Source organism: Halichoeres trimaculatus, unplaced genomic scaffold, assembly GCF_033239565.1.
Source record: "Halichoeres trimaculatus isolate MK-OKI-2021-1 unplaced genomic scaffold, fHalTri1.1 fHalTri1_scaffold_16, whole genome shotgun sequence".
In the NCBI taxonomy this organism is placed as follows: Eukaryota; Metazoa; Chordata; class Actinopteri; order Labriformes; family Labridae; genus Halichoeres; species Halichoeres trimaculatus.
In genome coordinates, this window is record NW_027437194.1 from 20,871,673 (window position 1) to 20,893,615 (window position 21,943).

A 21,943-nucleotide genomic window follows, 5' to 3' on the forward strand; every position below is an offset into this window, starting at 1 on the left:
TTTACAGAAATTACTATTTGATTGTAAAATTCTAGACCTTGTGGACTCAATCATAGTTTAGCCCGACCCTTTCCCACCGATACCCGATCCAGCTTTTAGGACTGGATCGGCGTACCCTTTATTCAGCTCTTCTGCTCACCCCACAAATACATGCTCCCTGTGTGGCACCACTTTAAAAACTTTAAACACAAGTTGCCATACTTTTTGTGCTAAATTAAGATGTTCCGATTTTTTCAGAATGATAGCAAGAAAGAAACAAGCTGCAGTCTCAATGTGTTTATGTATTTTTTGTAATAATATATAAAAAAGAAACTAACTTGGTTGCACATGTGTAAATCTGCTGTCTTTAGTTGTTTCCAATGCCAAAGTAGAGTAGAAAATTCTGGGGTGGGGGGAGCACACTTTCTGTCTCTGTCATATGAGAAGCTAGGCAATGAGAGCATCAGCAAAGACTCTACAGAACATAGCGAACATCAGCAAGGATACACAAACAGATAAAAAGAGGAGCTGGGAGGAAGAAGGGTTGAAAAGTATTTTCAGGGGTAGCAGCATGAGAATAGGCAGGAAAACTGTAAAAACAGGAAAATACATGAATCCAGTGAGCATCTTGGTAAAAGCTAGAAAATATTTGTTATCATAGAAAATAAAATGTATGGCTGCACGTTTTCTCTTGATCTCGGGATTATTCAGTTTAAACCCTTCAATATGAGTTACCACAAACTTTCAGTGGCACTGATTTTGACAGTTAAATAAGTATTCTGAAGAAAGCACACTTATACACATACAAATACATATTCTGACGATTTGAATTCAGAGCTTAGCCTCTTCCTCTTCCTCAGTGCATCCCAAATGCCATCAGGTCACCCTGTGGCCTCTGCAAAATGTCACAGCGTCAGGCAGCACGGATTGATGACAGCACTCTGATCAAATGTGATCAGGTGAATTAACCTTTTGTCTGTAACCATCAGAGCTGCTCTGGACCACACTCTGCCCTCCACCCTTTGTTACGTGTGTACTTCTTGAGGCAGTGCACATTTTGTACATTTACAGCACTCTTCACTCCTGACAACTCCTGACAACTCCAGACCACTGCTGATAGATATGGGAATGCTTCTGGCTTCAACATTTTTGTTGTTGCAGAACACACAGTGTGTTATTTATGAATGAAACCCTCAGCTTGAACTACACTTCACATTGATGCCATGTGTTTTTTATGCACTAACTCCTCCTAGTGGAAAAGTATGAATGACAGCTGTGTTATACCAGGCATGCTTCTACACTGCTCTAACTACCAGCAAAAAGCATACTCTGAGTTTTTCTAAAACTAACCTTGAGCAACAAATGCAGTTTAAACTTCACAGTTTATTTTCAAAATGTGAAAGTTTTTCATATTTTGACATTTTTCCATCACGTTGACATCACTTGTTTTATAGGGACAGTCTGCCCTCTTGTGGCTCTAACTGTTATCACATTGAACTACCAGGAAACCACTGTATACTGCATGTACTGCATTGTACATAAATTCAGAATTAAAACACAGATAAGAAACACTGAGTGTCTTAGATGTGATTATTTGGGTCCCAAACTAGCAGATTTTTAAACAACATGGATTTAAATGACTACATACCATGCTCTCTTTTATCTTGCTCTTAACCTATGGGATGGATTGCCGTGAAATTGTGCATGGGTATTGAAGGTTCTCAGAGGCTGAACCCTTCTTGTTTATTGAAATTTGTTGACTTTTCCTTTTGCAATTTGGTGAAACATCTCAAAAGAACAGATTTCCATGCTTCCATGTTTGAGCGTTCATGGTCAGCAGTGGACAAATGACTAAAATAACAAGTACCGGGGGGAGTTACAGAGCATTGTGTACAGACATTCATGTTCCCGAAAGGATGAGTCATTTGGCATCTTTTCATCTTTGGCATCGTTCATCATTTACTTTCCATCAGGCCGTGCAGAAGATGAACCTTTCAAAGTTGTTCGCATTTCCTGATTTTCACCCTAGTTTTACCATGACATTGGCAATAACTTTTCTCACCCAAGTACAACAATATGTTAATTTTACAGATTTGTGAATGAATGTTCTTGGCACTAGGGATGAGTACCTTTCCCATTTGAAACAATACAGTACCAATGCCTGGTACCTGGCAAACAGTACCAATTTACGGTACTTTTTTGTGTTTATGTGGCAAAAAAATATCAATTTGTTTCATAATAAATACTTTTTTTTTTCAATTTTACACATTTATTTTTTAATATAAAACCTGGCAATGCTGTGTTCATGTCCAGCATGGAAAGTCACCTACTCTTCCAGTGCCTCACAGTCACAGGGATGCATTTAGGGACACAAACATGGTACCTTTTGATTTTATGTGAATCTGTATCTAGTACTTTTGACAGAATTCGGTCAGTACCTATGAAAGAACCTAATTCCACCCCTTCTTGGCACTGGAAGATTAATCTTTTCTGAGTTTTTGTCTTGTGCCACAAAGACAGACAGTTTTTTAAACTACTTAAATTAAAATATTTGGCAGACAGCCACATCTCCTAGAGGAACATGAACGCTCCACAATGACACTGACTTTTGTTTGTTATAAATGAAACATCTCTACAAGTGCAGGATAAATGTGTGCATGTATACTCTCTGTCCCTGGAGGATAAAATATGACAGCTCTGTTAACTTCTTACTTTCTTTTAAACTAACTTTGGTTTCTAATCTAAAACCGTTGCAGTATTTTTGTTTTTGACTCTGTTCAAAAGTCACTGAAACTGTACCATGTTAGCAATGACAACAGTGAAACACATTTATCTTCTCTGGCACGGCGACACTTGTTGCCCTTTCTCACTGAAGGATGCGTGAAATTCACACACACTTACTAAACAGCATAACACCCACTTAGTTCCATAGATGAGTCATCAGTAACATGTTGCAGGTATTGGTATACAAACTGAAAGCAGCTGAGTATGTATCACAAGTGGAACTTTTCAGAAATCTTTGCACCTTTGTCTTACATGCCTCCTTGGTTTTTAGTTCTAACAATAATCAGGGATCAGGAGAAACTGCTCTTACACTGTATTCAAGCACTTTCAGACTACTGTACACTTCCACCTCTTTGACCGTTAGTTTTCCTGTTGCTCTGTGTCTCTAACCAAAAAGAGGATTCTGTATGGCCTTCCTTCAAACCACAGGGTAAAATTGTACAACAGTAACCCTTCAAAGGCTCCATTTCCTCCTCCGTCTCTCCTGGATCTCTTTTCCAGGGTTATGACAGGGGCAGTGGGCTGGCGTGAAGCAGCGCACAGTGTACACACAGACTGTGGCCATACTGTGCAGACTTTCCTTTGATCTCTCATACTTCAGCGCGCACTCACTTTCACTTTGCGTCATCCTTGACACTAAAAAGGAAGTTTGTTCAGCTTTGAGAAAAAAAAAAGAAAACACTCCCCGGCATATGAGTCGTATGTGAGAGAGGTTTGTGGTTGTGCTCAAGCTGGCCACATCTCAACCGATAGCTTGCTTTGAGTACGAACCACTCCACGCCGGCCTCACTCCAGCCAACTATAATGGGAAGTGTTTTTCCAAGCTCTGAGCTTTCCCGGAGCAGTGCACAGTGCATTTAATGTGTAGGTATGAGTCTTAAAACCCTAAATGGAAGCAGATGTTCCCCTGGAAGAGTTAAAGTTTACACAGGGCTGTAATCAAGCAAGGATTTTTCTTTCTCTCTTCTCTTGTGTGTACTTTTTTTCTGGTAATTTGAATCTATTTTTCTGTCTAAATGAGCCTGGTGCTCTGCATTGTGCGCATGGCTGGACTGTGCTGAGCTATGCAGACACATATGGGAGTGATTAAAGTCCAGTGTTTATCAGACCTCACTGAGGGACCGACTGTACGGCCGAGCAGAGCAGAACCAGCCTCACAGACTTTTTCATTTTCTCAAAGACGGCCTTGTATGGAAATCAGGAAGGTGAAACAATATTACACCAACTGTGTGACGCAACCACATCTCCTGAGAGAAACTTCTTGGTGGAGCAGAATCAAAAGTTTGCTAATCTGACAGCAGTCTACATATCAAAATCTGTTGACAAGTCTGATGAAAGCTGTGCAGCAGATGTGACACAAGTTGGATAAATCCTCAAAAGGGAGCAACTCAAAAGTTGGTGGACTGCCCCAAAACTATGTCACATGACACTGTAGACAACTTTCAATTTACTTTATGTTCAAAGTATGCTATTTATCTTATTGGACTGTGAAGCCAAAATATTTGGAGCTCCTACCGATGACTGGCTGCAGTATAGGTCATGAACGTCCTCCTTGGTCAAAAAAGATAGAGCATCTGGTCAACTTCATGTTAAAGACAAGCAGCAACCTGGAGTGTAAAAACAAGAGGCAGTGTGGCAGTGCTAAAATCTGCAGTTCACTGATTGTCTTCTTGAGGCTGGATCCAGAAGTGGACACAAAAAACTAGGAATGGGTACCAAATCAGGTACTTTTATAGGTAGCGAACAAATTCAGTCAAAAGTAGCGGGTGCCAGTTCACGCAAGACCAAAAGGTACCATATTTAGGTACCTAAACGCATCCTTGTGACTGTGAGGGAGTGGAAGGGTAGGTGATTTGCCATGCTGGACGTGAACACAGTATCGCAAGGTTATATTTTGAGAAATAAATCTGTTAAATTGGAAAAATTTGAGATTTTATTATTAAACAAATTTATTTTTTTCACCACAATAACACAAAAAAGTACCAAAAATTGGTACTATTGAGTACCGGTACCAATTGCCAGGTACTGGGCATTGGTACCTAATCGATTCAGATGTGAAAGTTCCCCTACCCTACTAAAAAAACACTAAGCCAAAAAAATAGCTGTTTTCACAGAAGACATTGACATGTTGTCGAGTAAAAAATGTCTTCCATCTAAAATTCACATTTTTCCCATGACATACATGGTACGAGGTAAAAAAAAAATACATAACACAGAAGTTTAGAAGATATTGAGAATGCTAGGTCACCCAATCAGAGGCACTGCTCAGTTGGTTGAGAGGAGGGCACATCCAGCAGTTAGTGTAAAGTTTCAAAGCCCGCCCAATTTCCAACAATGGCCCTGCCGATTTTCTCCATAACTCTGTTGCACAAACAGACAGGTGAAGTCAAGGAAACTACATCCATTTATTTTACAGTCAGTGGCTCAAACACATATCATTCAATTTCCACACTGCCTGCTCTACCCTTTGGTAAAGGTTTTTTAGTTCAGCTGCACTTAAAAAAAAAAAAAAAAAAAAACAGTTTTGTTTTGGTTAACTTAGAATCAGCTTTTAATATCTACTGCCCTTTATTATAGGGTTCTTGGTCTACTCTGGTTGTCGAGAAGAGAAAGAAACTTTACAATATGAACAAAGACCCCAAAAAATTCACATTTTTTGACGATACGGAACAATGCCATTTCACCAAAGATCAACTATAATATCATTAAGTTTTAAGAAATCTTAAATGTCAAATTTCCTGTCCTCACAGCCTCTGCTTTTCTCCTCTAAAGCAAATCACTCTACAGCGACTACAGTAATAATCTCTGTGCGTGAGCAGACTTTAATGTATGCGAGTACGACATAATGTTCACAGTATGCAAAACACTGAAGGGCCTTGAGTCAGCAAAAAAGTCTTGTACACCATCAGTTTAGCTCCCTGCTGTGGGCTTGATGACAGACTGTAACGCAGAGGGAAGCCCCAGCAGCCCAACCTATTACAACCACTTTCACTCCATTCCTCCTACAGCTCGCTCCTTATGTACTGTCTGTTTCTGAGACATGAAATCAAGTCTGACTTTCAAAACACATGTTTTTCATCCATGTTCAGCTTTGAAGCCTACTGTAAAAGCTTCACAAGGAAACCACAAGAGGACAAACCTTAATACATATTTCCTCCTCCCTTTTTTTCTATCTTCAAAAGGCACATCTGCACAGAACTGTTTCTTTACTTTGCAGTTAAACGCAGCACGATGCGTCGAAGCTACATCTGGCTCCAGAGTTGTACCAATCTGACAAGCTGCGGCAAAACCCTTGGCAACAGCACCCACAGAACAATGTAGGTTTGGCAGCTGGAGAGGTTAATGAAGAGACTCGAGCAAAACGCACTCATTTGACCTCTGAAGTGAGAAGTTCAGGGAAATCGTAGGATGAGGTGGAGTCTGAGAGTTACAGTGCTGCAGCCCGCCAAGGATCTATTTTTGCTCAGTTAATGTGGCTGCAGTCACAAGCTGAAGTTATGCCTGATTTATGTGAAGCTTTTTGTTCAGAGAGGAGGGTGGAGGATGGAAGGGCTGGATTGATTAATGGATTTTTGCAGCGTTTCACGGCCAACTGGGGCACCAATCCGTCAAACCTAATCTACCACTCCTACTTTGTGAACAAGCCTCTTATCTGGTTGGATTTGTTGTGTCTGAGTTACATATTTAAGCCATAGTAACACGTTTTTAACACGTTTCCCTTCTTCTCTTGCCTCATGGCCCAGTAATGTACTCAAACCCAGTGTATGTGCTCAGACCCTGCCAGCGAATGCCTTTCCTTAAATGAACTACAAATGTTCTGCGATGGATTGACAAGTGAGCGCTAACAGATTCCAGACAATGAGGTTAGTTTCCACCACAGCAGAATCTGCCTTGAGTTCATCGACAGCAAGGTTTTTTCTGGTTGATACTTGCTTTACAAGATTCAATCTTCCTCCAGTGGTCACTGTTTGTATGCTTGCTGCCTCACTGTATGTTTTACTGCTTAGTAGCAGGGTCTGTTAGCATAATTTCCCTTCGCCTCTTTGGCACCGTCTTTCAAACTTATGTTTGTTCTGCCAGTTCATGGTCTGAGCAGAGCCAAGGATTTCTTGGCTCCTGCAAGTGTCACCATGTAGCCTAATCTCATTGCACACAAGGAGCCGGAGCTGACTGGAAGTGGTTTAAGATGAGCCAAACCTGAAAGTCAGTGACAGGGGAGGTGGGTGGCTTCAAAACGGCATGGAGTAACTGTTGTAGAAGTGAATGGAAATGAACTAAACAGCTGAGGGTTTGTTGTTACTGGATGACATCCAGACTCTGTCAGGCCCAACAGTCAAGGGCAAAGGACTTGCCCACAGTTGTGCTAGCTTGCTCAAGCACTGGCACAATATGCTGACATTTCTAGATGATTTAGCACCCATTCATAGCTGTCAACTCAGTACTACTCAAGAAAAGCCAGAGATATCACTTACTTATCTTTCAAGCAGCAGCCATATTTCACAAAGTCATGCAAATGCAGGTGTGCAAAAAGTCGCAGTTCATCGAGTGTCTGTTTGGGGCTGGTCGCAAAAGTCCAGGTAATTCAAAGGCACTGACTCAGACCAAGCTCATGGTTTAGAGATTGGAGTTATTGTTTGCAGGTTCACACCAAGACTGGGAATTCAGCTGATAGCTGGAGAGGTGTTAGCAAAAATTGAGCACTGTCTCGGTGCCCTTGAGCAAGGCACCAAATCCCCACTGCTCAGTTGTGAGTTGAGAGTGCAGCACCATTACTCTGTCCTCTCTAACCAGTGCATGTTTCTGTGCAAAGTGCTGTTTGTGCTTGAGTATGTGTTTGTGTGTGTGTATATAGCATGATTCAGAGTGTAAAACAAAATTTCACCCAAAGGGGTTAATAAAAGCCGCGTTTCCACCAAGCAGTCCAGTATGGTTCGTCTCGGTATGGCACACTTAAGGCATTTCCACTGACTAATCCCGGGACGGATCCCCCAAAACCGAGACGAGCCAGCCTACTTTTCTGGTACCCTTCCGTATGGGTCGACAGTGGTGATAAAGAAAGACACAAATCCCCGCCATGTCTAAATCTCCGGACGACTTTGCTGAAAAATCAACTTATTTTGGACGATGACTGGATGAAACAACGTGCCATGGACGACCGCCGAGGTCCAGACCTTCCTCGGAATCATCGGCGAGGAGGCCGTGCAGAGGGAGTTGGATGGGGCTGTGTGGAACGAGAAGGTGTTTCAACTGGTATCCGTACAAATGGCTGTTGAGGGGTACGCGAGGACTAAGTAAGATTAAGTTGATTTTAATCTAAATTTTAATTTGTGAGTAACTTGTGACTAAAATTATCATTAAAGTTGGTGGATAACATATGATCCTTTCCACAAACTCTGCATCAAAGGAAGATAGTTTTTAGAGAGCCAAACTTTGTTTTTATTTAACTTTATCCGACTTACCTTGAAATATTGTCAACACACATACACATATTCATGTCTTTGTGCTATTGTGAGGTCACATGATCAGAATATTCACTCTGGGGTCCACCTTTTCTGAAGATTGTACACAGCTCTAAAACACACATTAAAACACACACACACACACACACACACACACACACACACACACACACACACACACACACACACACACACACACACACACACACAGGTTACATGATTACCATGTAGTTACCATTACGTCTGGACAAACTATCCATCTCTGTAATCTATATCTTTCATCCCGTTCAGGATCATATGGAGCATCAGCCTATCAGCCTATCCAAGCTGTCATCAGCCAAGAGACAAGGTACACCCTGGACATGCTGAAGTCAATTTAGAGTGACAATTAATCCAGCATGTCCTTGGACTGTGAGAGAAAGCCCAGAGTACCCAGGGGACTTAGCATGCACTAAGAGCTGAGATCTGGACCAGGAAACACCTACATGCAGCCTTCCACTCACCATGTGCCTCTCAATTATTAAACACTTCTACAGATGTTTTATCTCTGTATATCTCTCTACAAGCTCCTATGTTAGCCAAAAGACAAAAACTAATATTAAACAGGGAGATTTCAAGACTTAATTCACAAATTTACAAAAAATAGAGGCATATATTTATGTTATTTGGATGGGAAAGAAGAAGTAACACCTGTCTGTGCTGAAAAGAAGGAAAGTGAAACTTAAAGCCCCCTAAAGGATTCATAAATTACTTAAAACCCAATCTTTTAGCACATCAGCTCCTCACTGTCACAAGCATCAGGATTCTGAGCAGATTGTGAAAGTCACTGAGTCTTTAATGAAGAAGAGCAGGCTAACAGGCAGCCAGTACACACTTGTGGTTATCGTCATCGCCGGAGCAAAACTTCACGAGATGACTCACGTCCCTCACTTGAGTGCAGGCAGCTGGCTGAATTTCTGGAATACAAATATGTGTACACTTTAAAAATAGATTTATCATAATCTAAAAATCATGACTTCTGTCTGATCAGATTTCAACTTTATCCTTGTAAATTTGCAACTTTATTTTTTTTTGTAAATTTACAACTTTGAAGATTTACTACTTTACCTTGACAATTTACAACTTACCCTCAAAAATTTACGACATTAGTCTAATGAAGTAGCTTTTTTGACCTTGTTAACTTATGACTTTGGTATAAAAAACATGAAGCCTATGTGAAAGTGTTAAAAAGGTGCAGTTCTTTGAGTGTCCACTTGAGGCAGGTTGAAAAGGTGATTTTTTTTCTTTTTAACAATTTCTTTTAAAGTAATTAAACTTATGAGATTTGCCTAAACAAAGGCTGACATGACTTTAAGATGGGCACCCTGAAGCAGCCTGCAAAGAGGCCAAAGGCTCATCTTGTTACTTCCTTCAAACTCGAAGAAAGCTAGGTTGACTTTAGCATTCCCAGTATGGCCCCTATTGAGTTTTACTTTTTGATTTTAGTTCTTGTAGGCAGAGAAAATAGCCTTTGAATCTGGTACCGTCTCTCCCTGTTAGCGCCTCTTTCCTCGTCACCAGCGATTACAGTTTGTGTCTTACTGAGGGAGAGGAGACAACTTTTTACTGTCTCTAATGTCCTTAGTGGTCACATAGAGCTCATACAACCCCACTTCAAAAAAACTGAACTGTCCATTTAAGAGGAGCTTCAGTTTCAGAAAGTATCATAGCAGAGTGGCAACATATGAAACTTTCAATTCTTAGAAGCGTCAAAAAGAGGATAAATAGACGTGGCCAGTAGGATCTCCAAAGGGGACTGTGCCACCCTTATCCCCGCCATGAACAAGCCCATGAACAGGACCTTACAAAATTAGGACCAGAAACCCTTCAAATACGTGTAAAACATACGCCCCAGGTTTGGAATATGAGACTTTAACTTGTTGGGCAAAGTAATGTTAGCACAGCGTCAAACTGATCCTGTGTCTGTCATCTGGTGGAGAAGAGGGCAGATCATTGTCTAGATAAAGTCACCTCATGACTCACATTTAAAGACAAACATAAGGAGACACTCCAGCCTTTGTAAGTGTGTGTTTAAGCACATTATGCATGTGATGGCAGGTTACAAATATACTGTGCATGTCCCTATGTGTGTGTGTGTGTTTTTGCATCTCTGCAGTACAATAAATTATACACAGACTCTTCAGCACCAGCAGCTCTTTACTTGAGTGTCTTTCACATCTCCCCAGTAAAGCACAGTCTTATTTCCCCGATGCAGGAGCACTCTGATTGATTGTCTGTTAAACTACGAGTGTCTGAGAGAGAGTCTGCCAGGAAGCCGTACAGCAGGGTGACTCTGGGTCCGGCATTATCCTACACAGGATAAATCAGACTCATTAGGAGGGACGTGTAATTCGAAAGTGAGTGTTTGGCACAAAACTGGCCCCCGCATACACCCAGAACATGTCTCTATTTAGAGAGCAGAGACCTGGCAGCCGGGATGGAGACACCTCAAACACACACACACACACACACTCACGCAGGCACTTAGACAGAGTGATCAGCAATGACAGCAATGAAGTGAAAATTCATGAGTGATTGTGCACTTCTGCACACCTCCACAGACTGTCTGAAATAGAAGGAAATCTACTGAAGGTGGGAGTGAACGGGTGAGGGGGTGTGATGTGACAAGAAGAATATCCATCAGTTAAAATAATCAAGATGATGGAAGTAAAGTCTGCTGGACGATGAACCCATTAAGTGATGTAAAGAAAATTATTACGACACTATTTTCCTAACTAAATTATAGAAAATGATTTACTTGACTCAAAATTAACTATCCACATCAAAAGAATATTTTTGCACACCTCATCTTCTAGAGAAGTTGTATTGTTACATATTTCCATATTCTCCTCAGTTGATCAGATATCATGATGTCCTGCTGAAATCACACCCACAGTGATTGTGCAAAGAGGAACAAACTCTGACATCAGTAAAAAGTGATTTTTTTAAAAAAAACATGGCAGCTGTTAACAGGTCTGAAACCTCCTCATGGATCCACAACAGACAGAGAGCCGTCTAACAGCTCAGTGGCTCACAGCCAGTGCCATCCAAATCTCAGAAACCACCACAATGACCGCCCTAAAACCAGTAACACCACACTGAGATGTCAAATCACCTACACCTCATGTGGTCTACCTGCCAGCCAAGGCCCCCTGCCTTCCTGTGTCTGCAGCCTAAGGACGTGTGTGACTCACTGGGGTCCAGCTGCGCCTCAGTGGTATCAGACTACAGCAGGTGATCCCTCAAACCATCCTTTGTGGTTCTATTTTGGGGTAGAACTAAAAACCTGCCTTTTTTCCAGCCCTCTGTGGGACATGATTGGGCAGCTTTGGGGCTCTGAGGTTGCTCCACTGTCCAATCAACACCTGATTTTGGCTGTAAAATGACGTCTGGCTGCGTCCTGCCACTAAGCAGCTTTGTCAACAGTGCAGAGTCAGGTGCAGACGGAATGTACCCGTGCGTAACGCCTAACCACACGGTCCAAGACAGGATGCAAATGTGCGGGTTTTGATTCAAATACGTGCAAAATGGACAAAAGGCATGTGGGAGTTACTTCAGACAAAGTGAAAAGATCAAAGGTGTGATGTGACCACATTCTCCTTGGTAACGTGTGTTTTGGTTGCTTTCCTCCGCTCAATGCGCACACACTGTATCTTCGCAGAATAGCCAACCAACAAGGTGAAAGGCACACGCTGGAAACTCATTGTGTGAGTCCACATCAGTGAAGGGGTTACCCTGTCTTTGGGATGGTCTTGCCATTTTGATTGTACCAAGCAGGAACACCCCAAACAAAGACTATTAAAAGAAAAGAACAAAAAACCAACCTGGTAATCTCGAAGCTGCAACCTTTCCGAAGGAGCAAAGCTCTCTTCCGCATGATGCCTTTGTCCCTGCCCAGGTACACATTTTTATCCGAATTCATTGGTGCTGGACGAGCAGGTAGACTCAGGGGAACGGTGGTGCTTTCCTCCCTTGGAAACAAAAAGTCCAAAAATCGAGCAGTGGACCGTGAAAGGCGGAAGGAGAATGGGAAGAAAAAAAAATCCCTTTACGCTCTGTGAAGGAAAAGTGATCCTGCAGACTTTTCCTCTCCCCTCTGGCTAGACAAAAGACGGTGTGACGAGGTTTTCAGAGGTGCATGGTGTCGAGGTTGGAGGTGTCGCCATGCGGGCTTGTGTCGGGGCAGGCTGCCGGGCGGACCGTGCAGAGGAGGGACTCTCCGCGGCGGCTCCGAGAGATCCTGTGATCCTGAAGAGTCCACAGCGCTCCCTCAGCTTCAGGCCGGCACTGAGTGTGAGTGAGGCAGTGACTTCATGAAACACACACACACACACGGAGGGAGAGAGAGAAAGAGAGAGAGAGAGAACTTACGGTAAGTGTGTGTGTGAGAGAGGAAGAGAGTAATGGAGTGAGAGTATAGTAATAACACCCGAGCTTAGCTAACCCTGCAGTGAAATTTAGTGGAGTCACGTGTTTGTTTTAACGGAATATAGCCTCAAAAACGATGCTCACTTAAAAAACACTAGTTTAGTCTTCATTAGGCTGTTGAGGGCTGAATATACCCACTATGAAACTATAAATTTGAGTTTTTGAGGTTAGCTTTACTTCTTTCAAGGTGTAGTGCACTGCACGCTAACCCTACTCCTTGAGTCTCTAAAACTGACCTAAACAACAACAGAAGCTGGTGTGGTAGTCTTGTTGTTTTAATGTTCTTTGACCCAATGTTGAATATACTGAGCCCAAGTTTGACCCATAGACTTTAGCCTACTTGAAACATGGACATAGTCTCAGTGACATCATTCTGCAGCAAAGTTTTAAAGCTTATCAAAGGTAGTCATGTTGGAAATACTTTGCTAACCTTTGGTCAACAGCCTCAGACAGAGATAGAGTTGAGGCAATTTCCAGGCCTGACTAGGAGCTTCCCATATTTTAAACATAGATATAGAGATACTGAATATCTATCGTAAGTGTCCATTAAAAAATGGCTCAAGATGTTCACAATGTCTTAATGAGACTTGCTGAAACAATGAGCCTTCTGTTCTTACACTTACTACTTTGAGTGCGTAAGTGCATATGAAAAAATGTGATGCACCCTCAATGGTGGCCATCTTGGCAACATAGTGATAGGGGTGGGAACAGTCAATAACAATGGATGACAGTTGCAATTAATGGACAGCAGAGGAATTATTGTGAATGGTTGTAGAATGCAACCGTCATGGTAAGTGTGAAGCGGCATTGTTTGATTTGAGACAATCTTGACCTGAAAAGTTTTTTGCATTGTGCTATGTAGCACAATGTGTGTGTAGTGTACTTCATGAAAGTGTAGTGTCTGATTTGAAACTCAGCAATAGAGGTGAGGCTAGCTAGCATCAGTATGTCTCATCGTCTGAAACATGTTACCTCAAAGAGAATGCCTTCTCATAAATCCAGCTTGGATATAAAGTAACAATGCTACATGTACTCACCTAAACATGTGAAAACATACCTGTAGCCTGCTCAAAAAAGTCAATTTATCTATAGCAAAAGAGCTTCAAAAGACTTGTTGAAATGATTCATTTTCTCCTAACCATAGACTGTAAAAAAATGGACGTCCGCTTGCTTGGTTCTGAGAGAGGTCTCCACAAAAACTGCTCCCCCCTGGTGGCAGGCTGCAGTATAGGTTAAAAAATGTGGCTTTCCATCCATTCCACATGGGCTGTGGTCAAATTTTAAAAAATTAGTACTCCTCGTAGAAATATTTCTAATGTCCGAGTGTTGTTGTGGTTTGAAGATATCATTTGGCTGTCTCATAAGTCGTCAAGTCCTCTTTTTTCTGAAAAGTTTCGTTTTCATTCGTTATATGAGGTTAAAAACAAACATAACGTTTAACGATGGTTGACAGCTGCTGTTCTTGTGTATTTTTTTTCGGGGATTGTAAAATATGTCAGGAGGTAGAGTCAAGAAGTGATTAGACTCTTGAAAGAAATAAATATATATATTTTTGTCACCCAGCTCCACTCATATTCTCCCAGAATCCCTCACAGTCTCTACTGGCTGAACAACTGCTACAATGGCTGCTCCTGTGACGGAGGTATTTTGACTTCAAAACTGTACAATGATAAATGGCGGAGCCACACTGTCAACTTTACATACAGTCTATGCTCCTAACTGGGGCAGGCCTCAAACACCAAGGTCAACCCATAGCTCTGCCCCTGACCGGCCTCCAGAATGGAAGGGGGGGTTTTTGGAGCAGGGAGCCATAACGAGACAGCAGCTAAACAAAGTGTTTCAAACAGAGGCTGGAAAAGGGGTATTAAAAAAACTTGATATTTATGAACTGTGAATCATGTAAATCTACTACACGGGTACCAGAGGTGTAAAGCAGACAGTATAAAGCCTCAAAGATAACACAATACACCTTCTTTAAAGATAGAGTGTGCAGAAATAGGAATTTTTAGTGATAAAAAGCAACAAGACTTAAGATTCAACCACCCTCTTTTTAAGACAATGCTGCGCTTAAAGTTTGAATAGGGTGAGGTTTATAGGAAGTAAGCACTCCCAACCACCAAAAATGTAAAATGCTTTCTTTGCACAGCTTTTCACAAAAGGTTGAACAAAAACAAAACAATGATGTAAATAACAATTGAAGGCAGTCTTACATGGAGAGGTGCAGTGTAATCTTAAAACTGTGTTTCAAAATGATGAAACAGTACAACATGTAAAGCATTTCGGTTCCTCTTTTGTGGTTTTCTTTCAGCTTCACTTGATGAACAGCATGGACGCCAAATTGATTTCCGGCATCAGCTTTTGAGCAACTTTTCAATACACTGTTGCACAGATGTTGCAGTTATGCTTACATTCTCTGACTGCCAGTACAAACAACAGCAGATTTTAAAATACTCATTATGCTGATGTAAACCGAAAGTGTGTCAGATAAACAGAAGAGAAGACCTTTTGTCATTACTCTGCAGAGAAACCTTCAGCTGCAGGCACACCCAGCTGTAGGTGTCGGAGAAGTCCAATGACTAAAAATATAAAGGTGTGGGTTGAGGTTGCTTCCTCTGCTTCATAAGAGTGGGAGTGTGGAGGTGATTCATAGAGCGCACAGTTAGAGACTGGGAAGTGTGGGCCAGTTCACATGAGGTCTAATCAGTTGGCACAGAGGGAGTCCTTACCACACTCTGCCTCGGTTTGCTCAAGGTATCCAATTATTTTTTTTACTAAGATTTTTAATGCAGGAAAATAACAGACTCAAAGATTGGGATGCGTGTGTGTGAAGTAAAAGCACACTGCTTGATTGAAAATACACTTGGTCCCAAAAGATTCAGGAGTGTTTTAATCTGAAGAAATTGTTACTTTCATCATTTTCGGTCTATTTTCAGATAAAATTGAGATTCAGTTGAATTTTGATTAAAAGTAAAATCATCAAGGGACAGCGCAATCGTCCTGGATCTGATGAAAAGTTGGATTCATCAGAAGTAAAACTCATCCACTTTCTTTTTAAAACTCAGATGAGGTTTTGCTCTCACTGTTGAGGTTCACTCTTTAACCTTTTCAAAGTCTCAAAACACATCTGGAGCAGGCTGCAGCAGCTGGGTGGATACCAGGGTGTAACATGAGGTTGGGCTTAGAGCTGAGCTTTGAGCTGAAGTGACGACACTTGGTGCTCTTAAAGACCAAAGCATGACTTTGATTAGGTTGAGCTCCAGTAAGGTCAAGGCTAGGTTCAATTGTCTTTATTAGCTTGAGGCATTTCTCATGAAAACTACAACAGTGTTGAAAAAATGTGGAACAGCATGCCTAAAGACAGCCCTTATGGCTTTCCCACTAATCCCAGAGTTATGCCCTGTTACATTGAAACTCTGTTTGTGTATAACACCAAAGCATCCCTAGGTTGGAGTAAGCATGGGCTTTGAAAATCAGCTGATATAACTGGGAAAACAGGTAATGGTCACAAAACTTGTAAGGGAACACAATGGTGGCATACATGTGTACAGGGGGATCAACAAATCTGCAGAGAGAAAGAGAGAGATCTGGACTTGGATCAATCAACTAGTGGGCTGAAAGGTTTTCTGAAAAGCAGGCACTAATTGAACAAATTGAGTAGCTCTCACCTCGATCACAGCATGTGTTGGCCAGGCGCGTCACAGTCTCTGCTCTGCAGGTGCTGATTGCTCTCAAGTGTTATGAAAATAGAACCCTCAAAAAAAAAGTAACGCACACAAATTCATCAGACAGTAAAATGAGTGTTGAAGGTCAAAGGTGGATGGAAAGAAGTTGTCAAGCTTGGTGCACCTGCTGTAAATGCGTGTTGGATTTAGCTTAGGATCCAATCAGGCGAGGCCTCATCACCAACAAAAGTCTTCCCTTGAAAAATTTGGGCTCATTTGACAACATAAAAATGTTCCAAGTGCATGTGGATTAAGACAGACGATGATGAAGTGTGCATGCAAGGCCAGGAGTTGATGGTATATGTTAAAGTTCTCCACTGAACAACACCATGGGCCAGTACATATTGGCATCCTTTGAATGGGTGCAAATAAACAAGGAGAGGGTGTTAAATGCAGCAGATCTACACTGTGAAGGGAAGTATTAATCTCAGTGCAGTCAGCCTAGTTTCATGGTCTACCATTGTTATTGTTGTACTCACACCCAGATGTTTGACAAGGAACTTAAAGAGACTGTGAAGAGTTTAAAAGTGGTCTTGAAAAAGTCTCCTTTCTAGATATCTGCCCAATTGTAATCCACACTTTAAAATCAGCGCTGATGTAGATTATTTCAAAATGCTACTTTGTAGCGTCTTCTTAGCTTCCCAATCGAGTCGAGCAAGACTGGATTGATTTACGGCACATTTAAGTCTCTGTGACAGCACCACGCCAGCTGACGAAGTTAAGAGGTGTCTAGTTTTTCTCTGTTTGAAAATGATTTCTGTGACTAATTTTATAGCAATGGTGGACACAGCAGCCTACTGTCAGACAGAATAATGACAGAAGAGCAGAAGAAAGCTAAACAAGAGAATGATACAGCCTGAGCTAAAGGCTAAAACAACATAACAAACATGACCAGAAATCATTGATATTACACATTACTGATACATCTTAGCACCAGGCTGTCAGCACTAGGTATTGACGGCTACTAAACTACTGTATGAACTGACAGTTTGCTTGCTGTCACATTAGCCTATGGCTACATCATAGCACCAGGCTACTAGTAGTGCTACATATAACTGGCTACTGACGTCTGGTACAAACTTGCTATGTTTACTTGTTTTCACGCTTCAAACTGTAGCGCCACGTAACTGTACTGATAAATACCTTGCCTTGTCAGGTTGTATCCAGTAAAACAGTAAAAATTTGTTTTTTTTTTTCTTCAAGTTATTTTTTGGGGCTTTTCATACATTTAATCGGAGAGGATTGGACAGTGGATAGAGATGGGAACAGGGTGAGAGTGGGGAATGACATGCGGGAAATGGGCCGCAGGCCGGACTCAAACCTGGGCCACCCACTTGAGGGCAAACCTCATGGGGCGCGACCAAGACCACTAGGCCATCTGCAACTCCATTAAAAAGTTGTCTTGAACAAAGAAAATTAGTTCCAAAACAAATGCATGTCTGGTTAAAAGTCACATCTCTACGACAGTGTGTGTGACACTCTGGGTCAGAAGGTGGCGACGCAGTCCAATTAAAACAGCATCTTTAATACCAAGCTACAGACTTTAACTATGTAACAGGCAGTAGTCCCCATGATGGTCATCCTCACTCATTCTGAGATTATGTGATCCTCAGTTTGGTTTTGTAATAACTCATAAGGAAAGGAAAGACATGTCAGCAAATCAATGTTTCGTCTTTGATTGGAAGAACGTCTGGGTTGCATCTGAAAGGTCTTGTATGTTTTGCCATTCCATCCAATAGAAGGAGAAGTGAGTTGCTTACTCCCACATATATGCAAACACACAGACACACAGACACACACACGTTCCCGCTCTTGGTCTAGTTCGTCACCCCTCTATTTAGATGAAGGAATTCTCTCAACATGACTCATTCCAAGAGAAACCCTGCCATGTTTGTGTGATTGGACAGACTTGAGTTTTGTTGCTCAAACCTTCTGACTCACATCGATTAAACAGAGCTGCCTCTTTCCGCATCTCCCTGTGGTTACTGACGCCTGGGTACAGCTGCACTTTTACTAACACCACTTATCAATTTAATCATGTAGCAGCCGTGTTAACATCAGAGTGAAGTGCAACCAACAGTGCTGACTAACTTGTTGAGGTTTCAGTTGTGGCGTTATGATTGTAGAGCGGCTTTTAGAGACATAACATTTACCGTAACTGCAGCAACCTGTTGCCTGTAAAAGGTATGGTGATGTTGCTTTGCACTAAAGTCAACAAATTATATGTTTTACAAATGAATACCACACGTCTCAGTTTCAATGTCATGTAGGGTTGTGCAATATTTGTCTTGCTGTAACTCGTATTTACTAAACAAAGATGGAGACTGAACGTCCTTGCACAACTCTGACCTCTAGCAGGGCTTGATAGTGTGGACTTTATAAAAAGGTGGATGACAAGTCAGCTCCCAAATAGAGGAGACAAAAACACTGGGCTGAATGACTGGCTTCAGTTCTGTTCATAGAGCCAACCTCCTCCATGTTAAAGCATGGGGCATGGGTAAAACTTAAGAATCCAAATTAGAGATGATGAGATCAACCGGTTGTACAATTAATTACACTGAAAAAAATATCACCGCCAATCAAAACCACTTTGCTGAATGTTTGTTGTCACTGTAAAAGGGGACTGTGCATGTTTGGTGTAACTTACAAACAAATAGAAAGTGACACCTCATTTTTTTTTATATAATGCTAATTTCAGACCCACCCTTGTTTAAATCTAATTCAGTTTTTAAGAAAAACATTGCTTACATTTTTAACCATAACAGCATTATATCAACATGTGGTGGACATCACTATTACAAGACTCACTCCAGGAGCTATTCTCTCTTATTTGTCACTATATTTCTGTCAATGATGAGAAGAAACAACAGTCTTAAAATGACATTCCTATTAAGCCTTGTGACCTTTCTAGTTTTGTTGTTAAGGTGAATTACTCTACAAAGATACAAAGATCCAAATAAAGTGGTGTCAACTTTTTTGATATCAAAAAGAGCCATAATGCTAATATGTCATGATCCTACCAACATAAATCAACATAAAACATAAATCTTTTAAAACAAAAACACAAAAAGTTGTGTCTTTTAGAAACAAGCTTCTTTCTTTTAAACATCTTTGTTTTTTGTTTGGTTAAACTTTAGGCACTATTTTCTGCATTTGTTTTGACATTTATATAAAATAACACACTGCCTTTTGTATTTATTTTATTTATTATTCACTTACTTAGGGGCTGCATGGTATGCATTGGTCAACCCTGCTGCTCCACATACTTATCAGGTTAATTGGTCTCTCTAAATTGTCCATAGATGCGAGTGTGTGCCTGAAAGGTTGTCTGTCTCTGTATGTCAGCCCTACCATTGACTGGTGACCAGCCTCGGGTGTACCACGCCTTTCTCCCTAACATTACGGCCACACCAGATGCGAATTTGGGTTGAGATTACATACAAAGTCAATGCAGACACCTCTGCGCTCGAGTTGAAAATATTGAACTGTAGACGCTAATTTGTGTGAGGCTGTGCTGCGGCAGCCAATCAGCGATGACCTTCCCTCACAACTTCATTGATTTGATAATGTTGGGGGGGAACCTGCCACCTGCTCGGACTCCATGTGGTTCCACCACCTGGCTTTTTACAAAGACCATAGATACAAGTAGGTTTCCCCCACAGAGGAGGTTGGTGGTAAGACTTCAGTTGAGGTGATTTGGGATCCCATTTGAACTGGGAACAATTTGGGACCCTCCAGAAAGAGCTGCAAAGGGTTTAGGGATGGGTACCTTTCACATTTGATACGATGCGGTACTGATCCCCGGTACCTGGCAATCGGTACCAGTACTCACTTTTTTGTGTATATGTGGTAAAATCATTAAACAAATATCAATTTGTTTAATAATGAAATATATATATTTCAATTTAACACATTTACTCTTCAATTATAAAACTTGCAATGCTGTGTTCATGTCCAGTATGGAAAATTGCCTACTTTTCCACTCTTTCACACTCACAAGGATGCACTTAGGTACCTTAACATGGTACCTTTTGATTTTACATGAATTGGTACCCGGTACTTGTGACAGAATTCAGTCGGTACCTTTAAAAGTACCTAATTCAGTACCCATTCGGAAAAGGGTTACTGTGGTGAGGGAAGTTTGGGTTTATTTGCTTGGACGGCTGCCTCCATGACCCAAACCTAAATAAGTTTTAGAAAGTAATGGATGGATAAAAACAAAATGACAGAAGTATCAGTAAGTGGGGCTTTTTCACAGAAAGATAACATGTATCACTTTCTATGGTTAATGGACAAGTTTGACTATATCATCAGTATGACTTGGTTTTGAAGTAGATTTGTGTGTTAAGTGAGAGAAGGGCCCTTCATGCTTGAGTTATCGTTGATGAGTTTCATGTCCCCAGTTTGATGTTTTGACTGATGCCTTTTTTATGTTGTGCACCCCAGCATGATGGACAGGCTAGGTAGTCTTCATCAGCCGGACCAGCTGTCACTTTGAGCACACACGTGTCACAGGGAGGGTGGTTTATGGTCTGTAGCCAGCCCCCTGCTCTGATTATGGCTCTGCTTCTGCAAACGGGCTGTCCAATGACCCCTGGATGTGCTTATTAAGGTCATCTCAACCTGACTGTGGCAGATTCTGTGTGCAGCCTCCATTTGTCAGGAAGTGACAGTTCGGTGGGAAGAAAACGAATGAGAACAAAAATACAAACACCCTGAAGAGAGAAGGAGCACAGTGGGGAGGAGCGGAAAGATGAGCTGGCAGAATTTTGAAAAAGGAGGTTAGTGACGGGTTTCAAGGCGTGATGAAGAGTGCATGCTTGAAAGTACTTAGCCCTGCAGTTCACCTTTCTGCTTGAGAATCCTGGCACGTATGCCAGAGAAAATCACAACACACCTTTGAAACATTAATAACAGTTTTTAACAAAGACCTCTGTCAGGTTGTGCTGCTGCAGGAGGCTTTGTTTTGCTTAATTGTCATCATTACACCCCAATTTGATCAAACAAATTGACTGAACCAAAGGGCTCAGTTGCTGTCAGCATGCCATTAAGTGAGTTTGTGAAGTCAGAAAGAAATAACTGCGTCCCCTCTTACCCGCAGCTGATGGAGATGGTGTCAGCTACAGGGAGAGAAAAGTTAAACCTGCCAACAAGAATATGGAGCCACCTCTCCTGCTCGTCTCTGCTGTCTCAGTTGTCTATGGATGGACTGATTCATTGTGGTCTTGCTGACCTGAGCAATAAAGGAGGAGCAAATAGGAGAGCGGGACCCGGTGATGGTGCCAAACCACCGCTGAGGTGAGTCTATCAATGACACTGGGTGTGCTGCCAGCAGACCACAGCAACCCAAATCTCAAATTCACCGTGGTGACATTTAGCAAAATGATGCCAACATTGGCACGTCTGTCTGGGTCACAGGGTTTTCTGAGGGGTGGGGGAGGGCATTGTTGTCTGGCAGTAAGAGTGGTGTCAGCAATCTGAAGCCCCTGAGGAGGCCTAAAGGGTAAGAGCATAGGGACATGAGATGCAAAT

The 21,943-nt window shown here is 41.7% G+C and overlaps 1 protein-coding gene across 4 annotated transcripts in view; it reads right to left on the reverse strand.

Annotated features, from left to right (window-relative positions):
- The window catches only part of garnl3 (GTPase activating Rap/RanGAP domain like 3), an 89,204-nt gene extending 76,656 nt beyond the window's left edge, over window positions 1–12,548 (reverse strand). For all 4 annotated transcript variants that reach the window (XM_074690168.1, XM_074690165.1, XM_074690167.1 and 1 more), the window contains exon 1: window positions 12,086–12,548. In XM_074690168.1, the coding sequence (XP_074546269.1) occupies window positions 12,086–12,183 (98 nt within the window). In that variant the 5' untranslated portion in view covers window positions 12,184–12,548. The remainder of the gene's footprint in view (window positions 1–12,085) is intronic.
- Window positions 12,549–21,943: the final 9,395 nt, after the last annotated feature.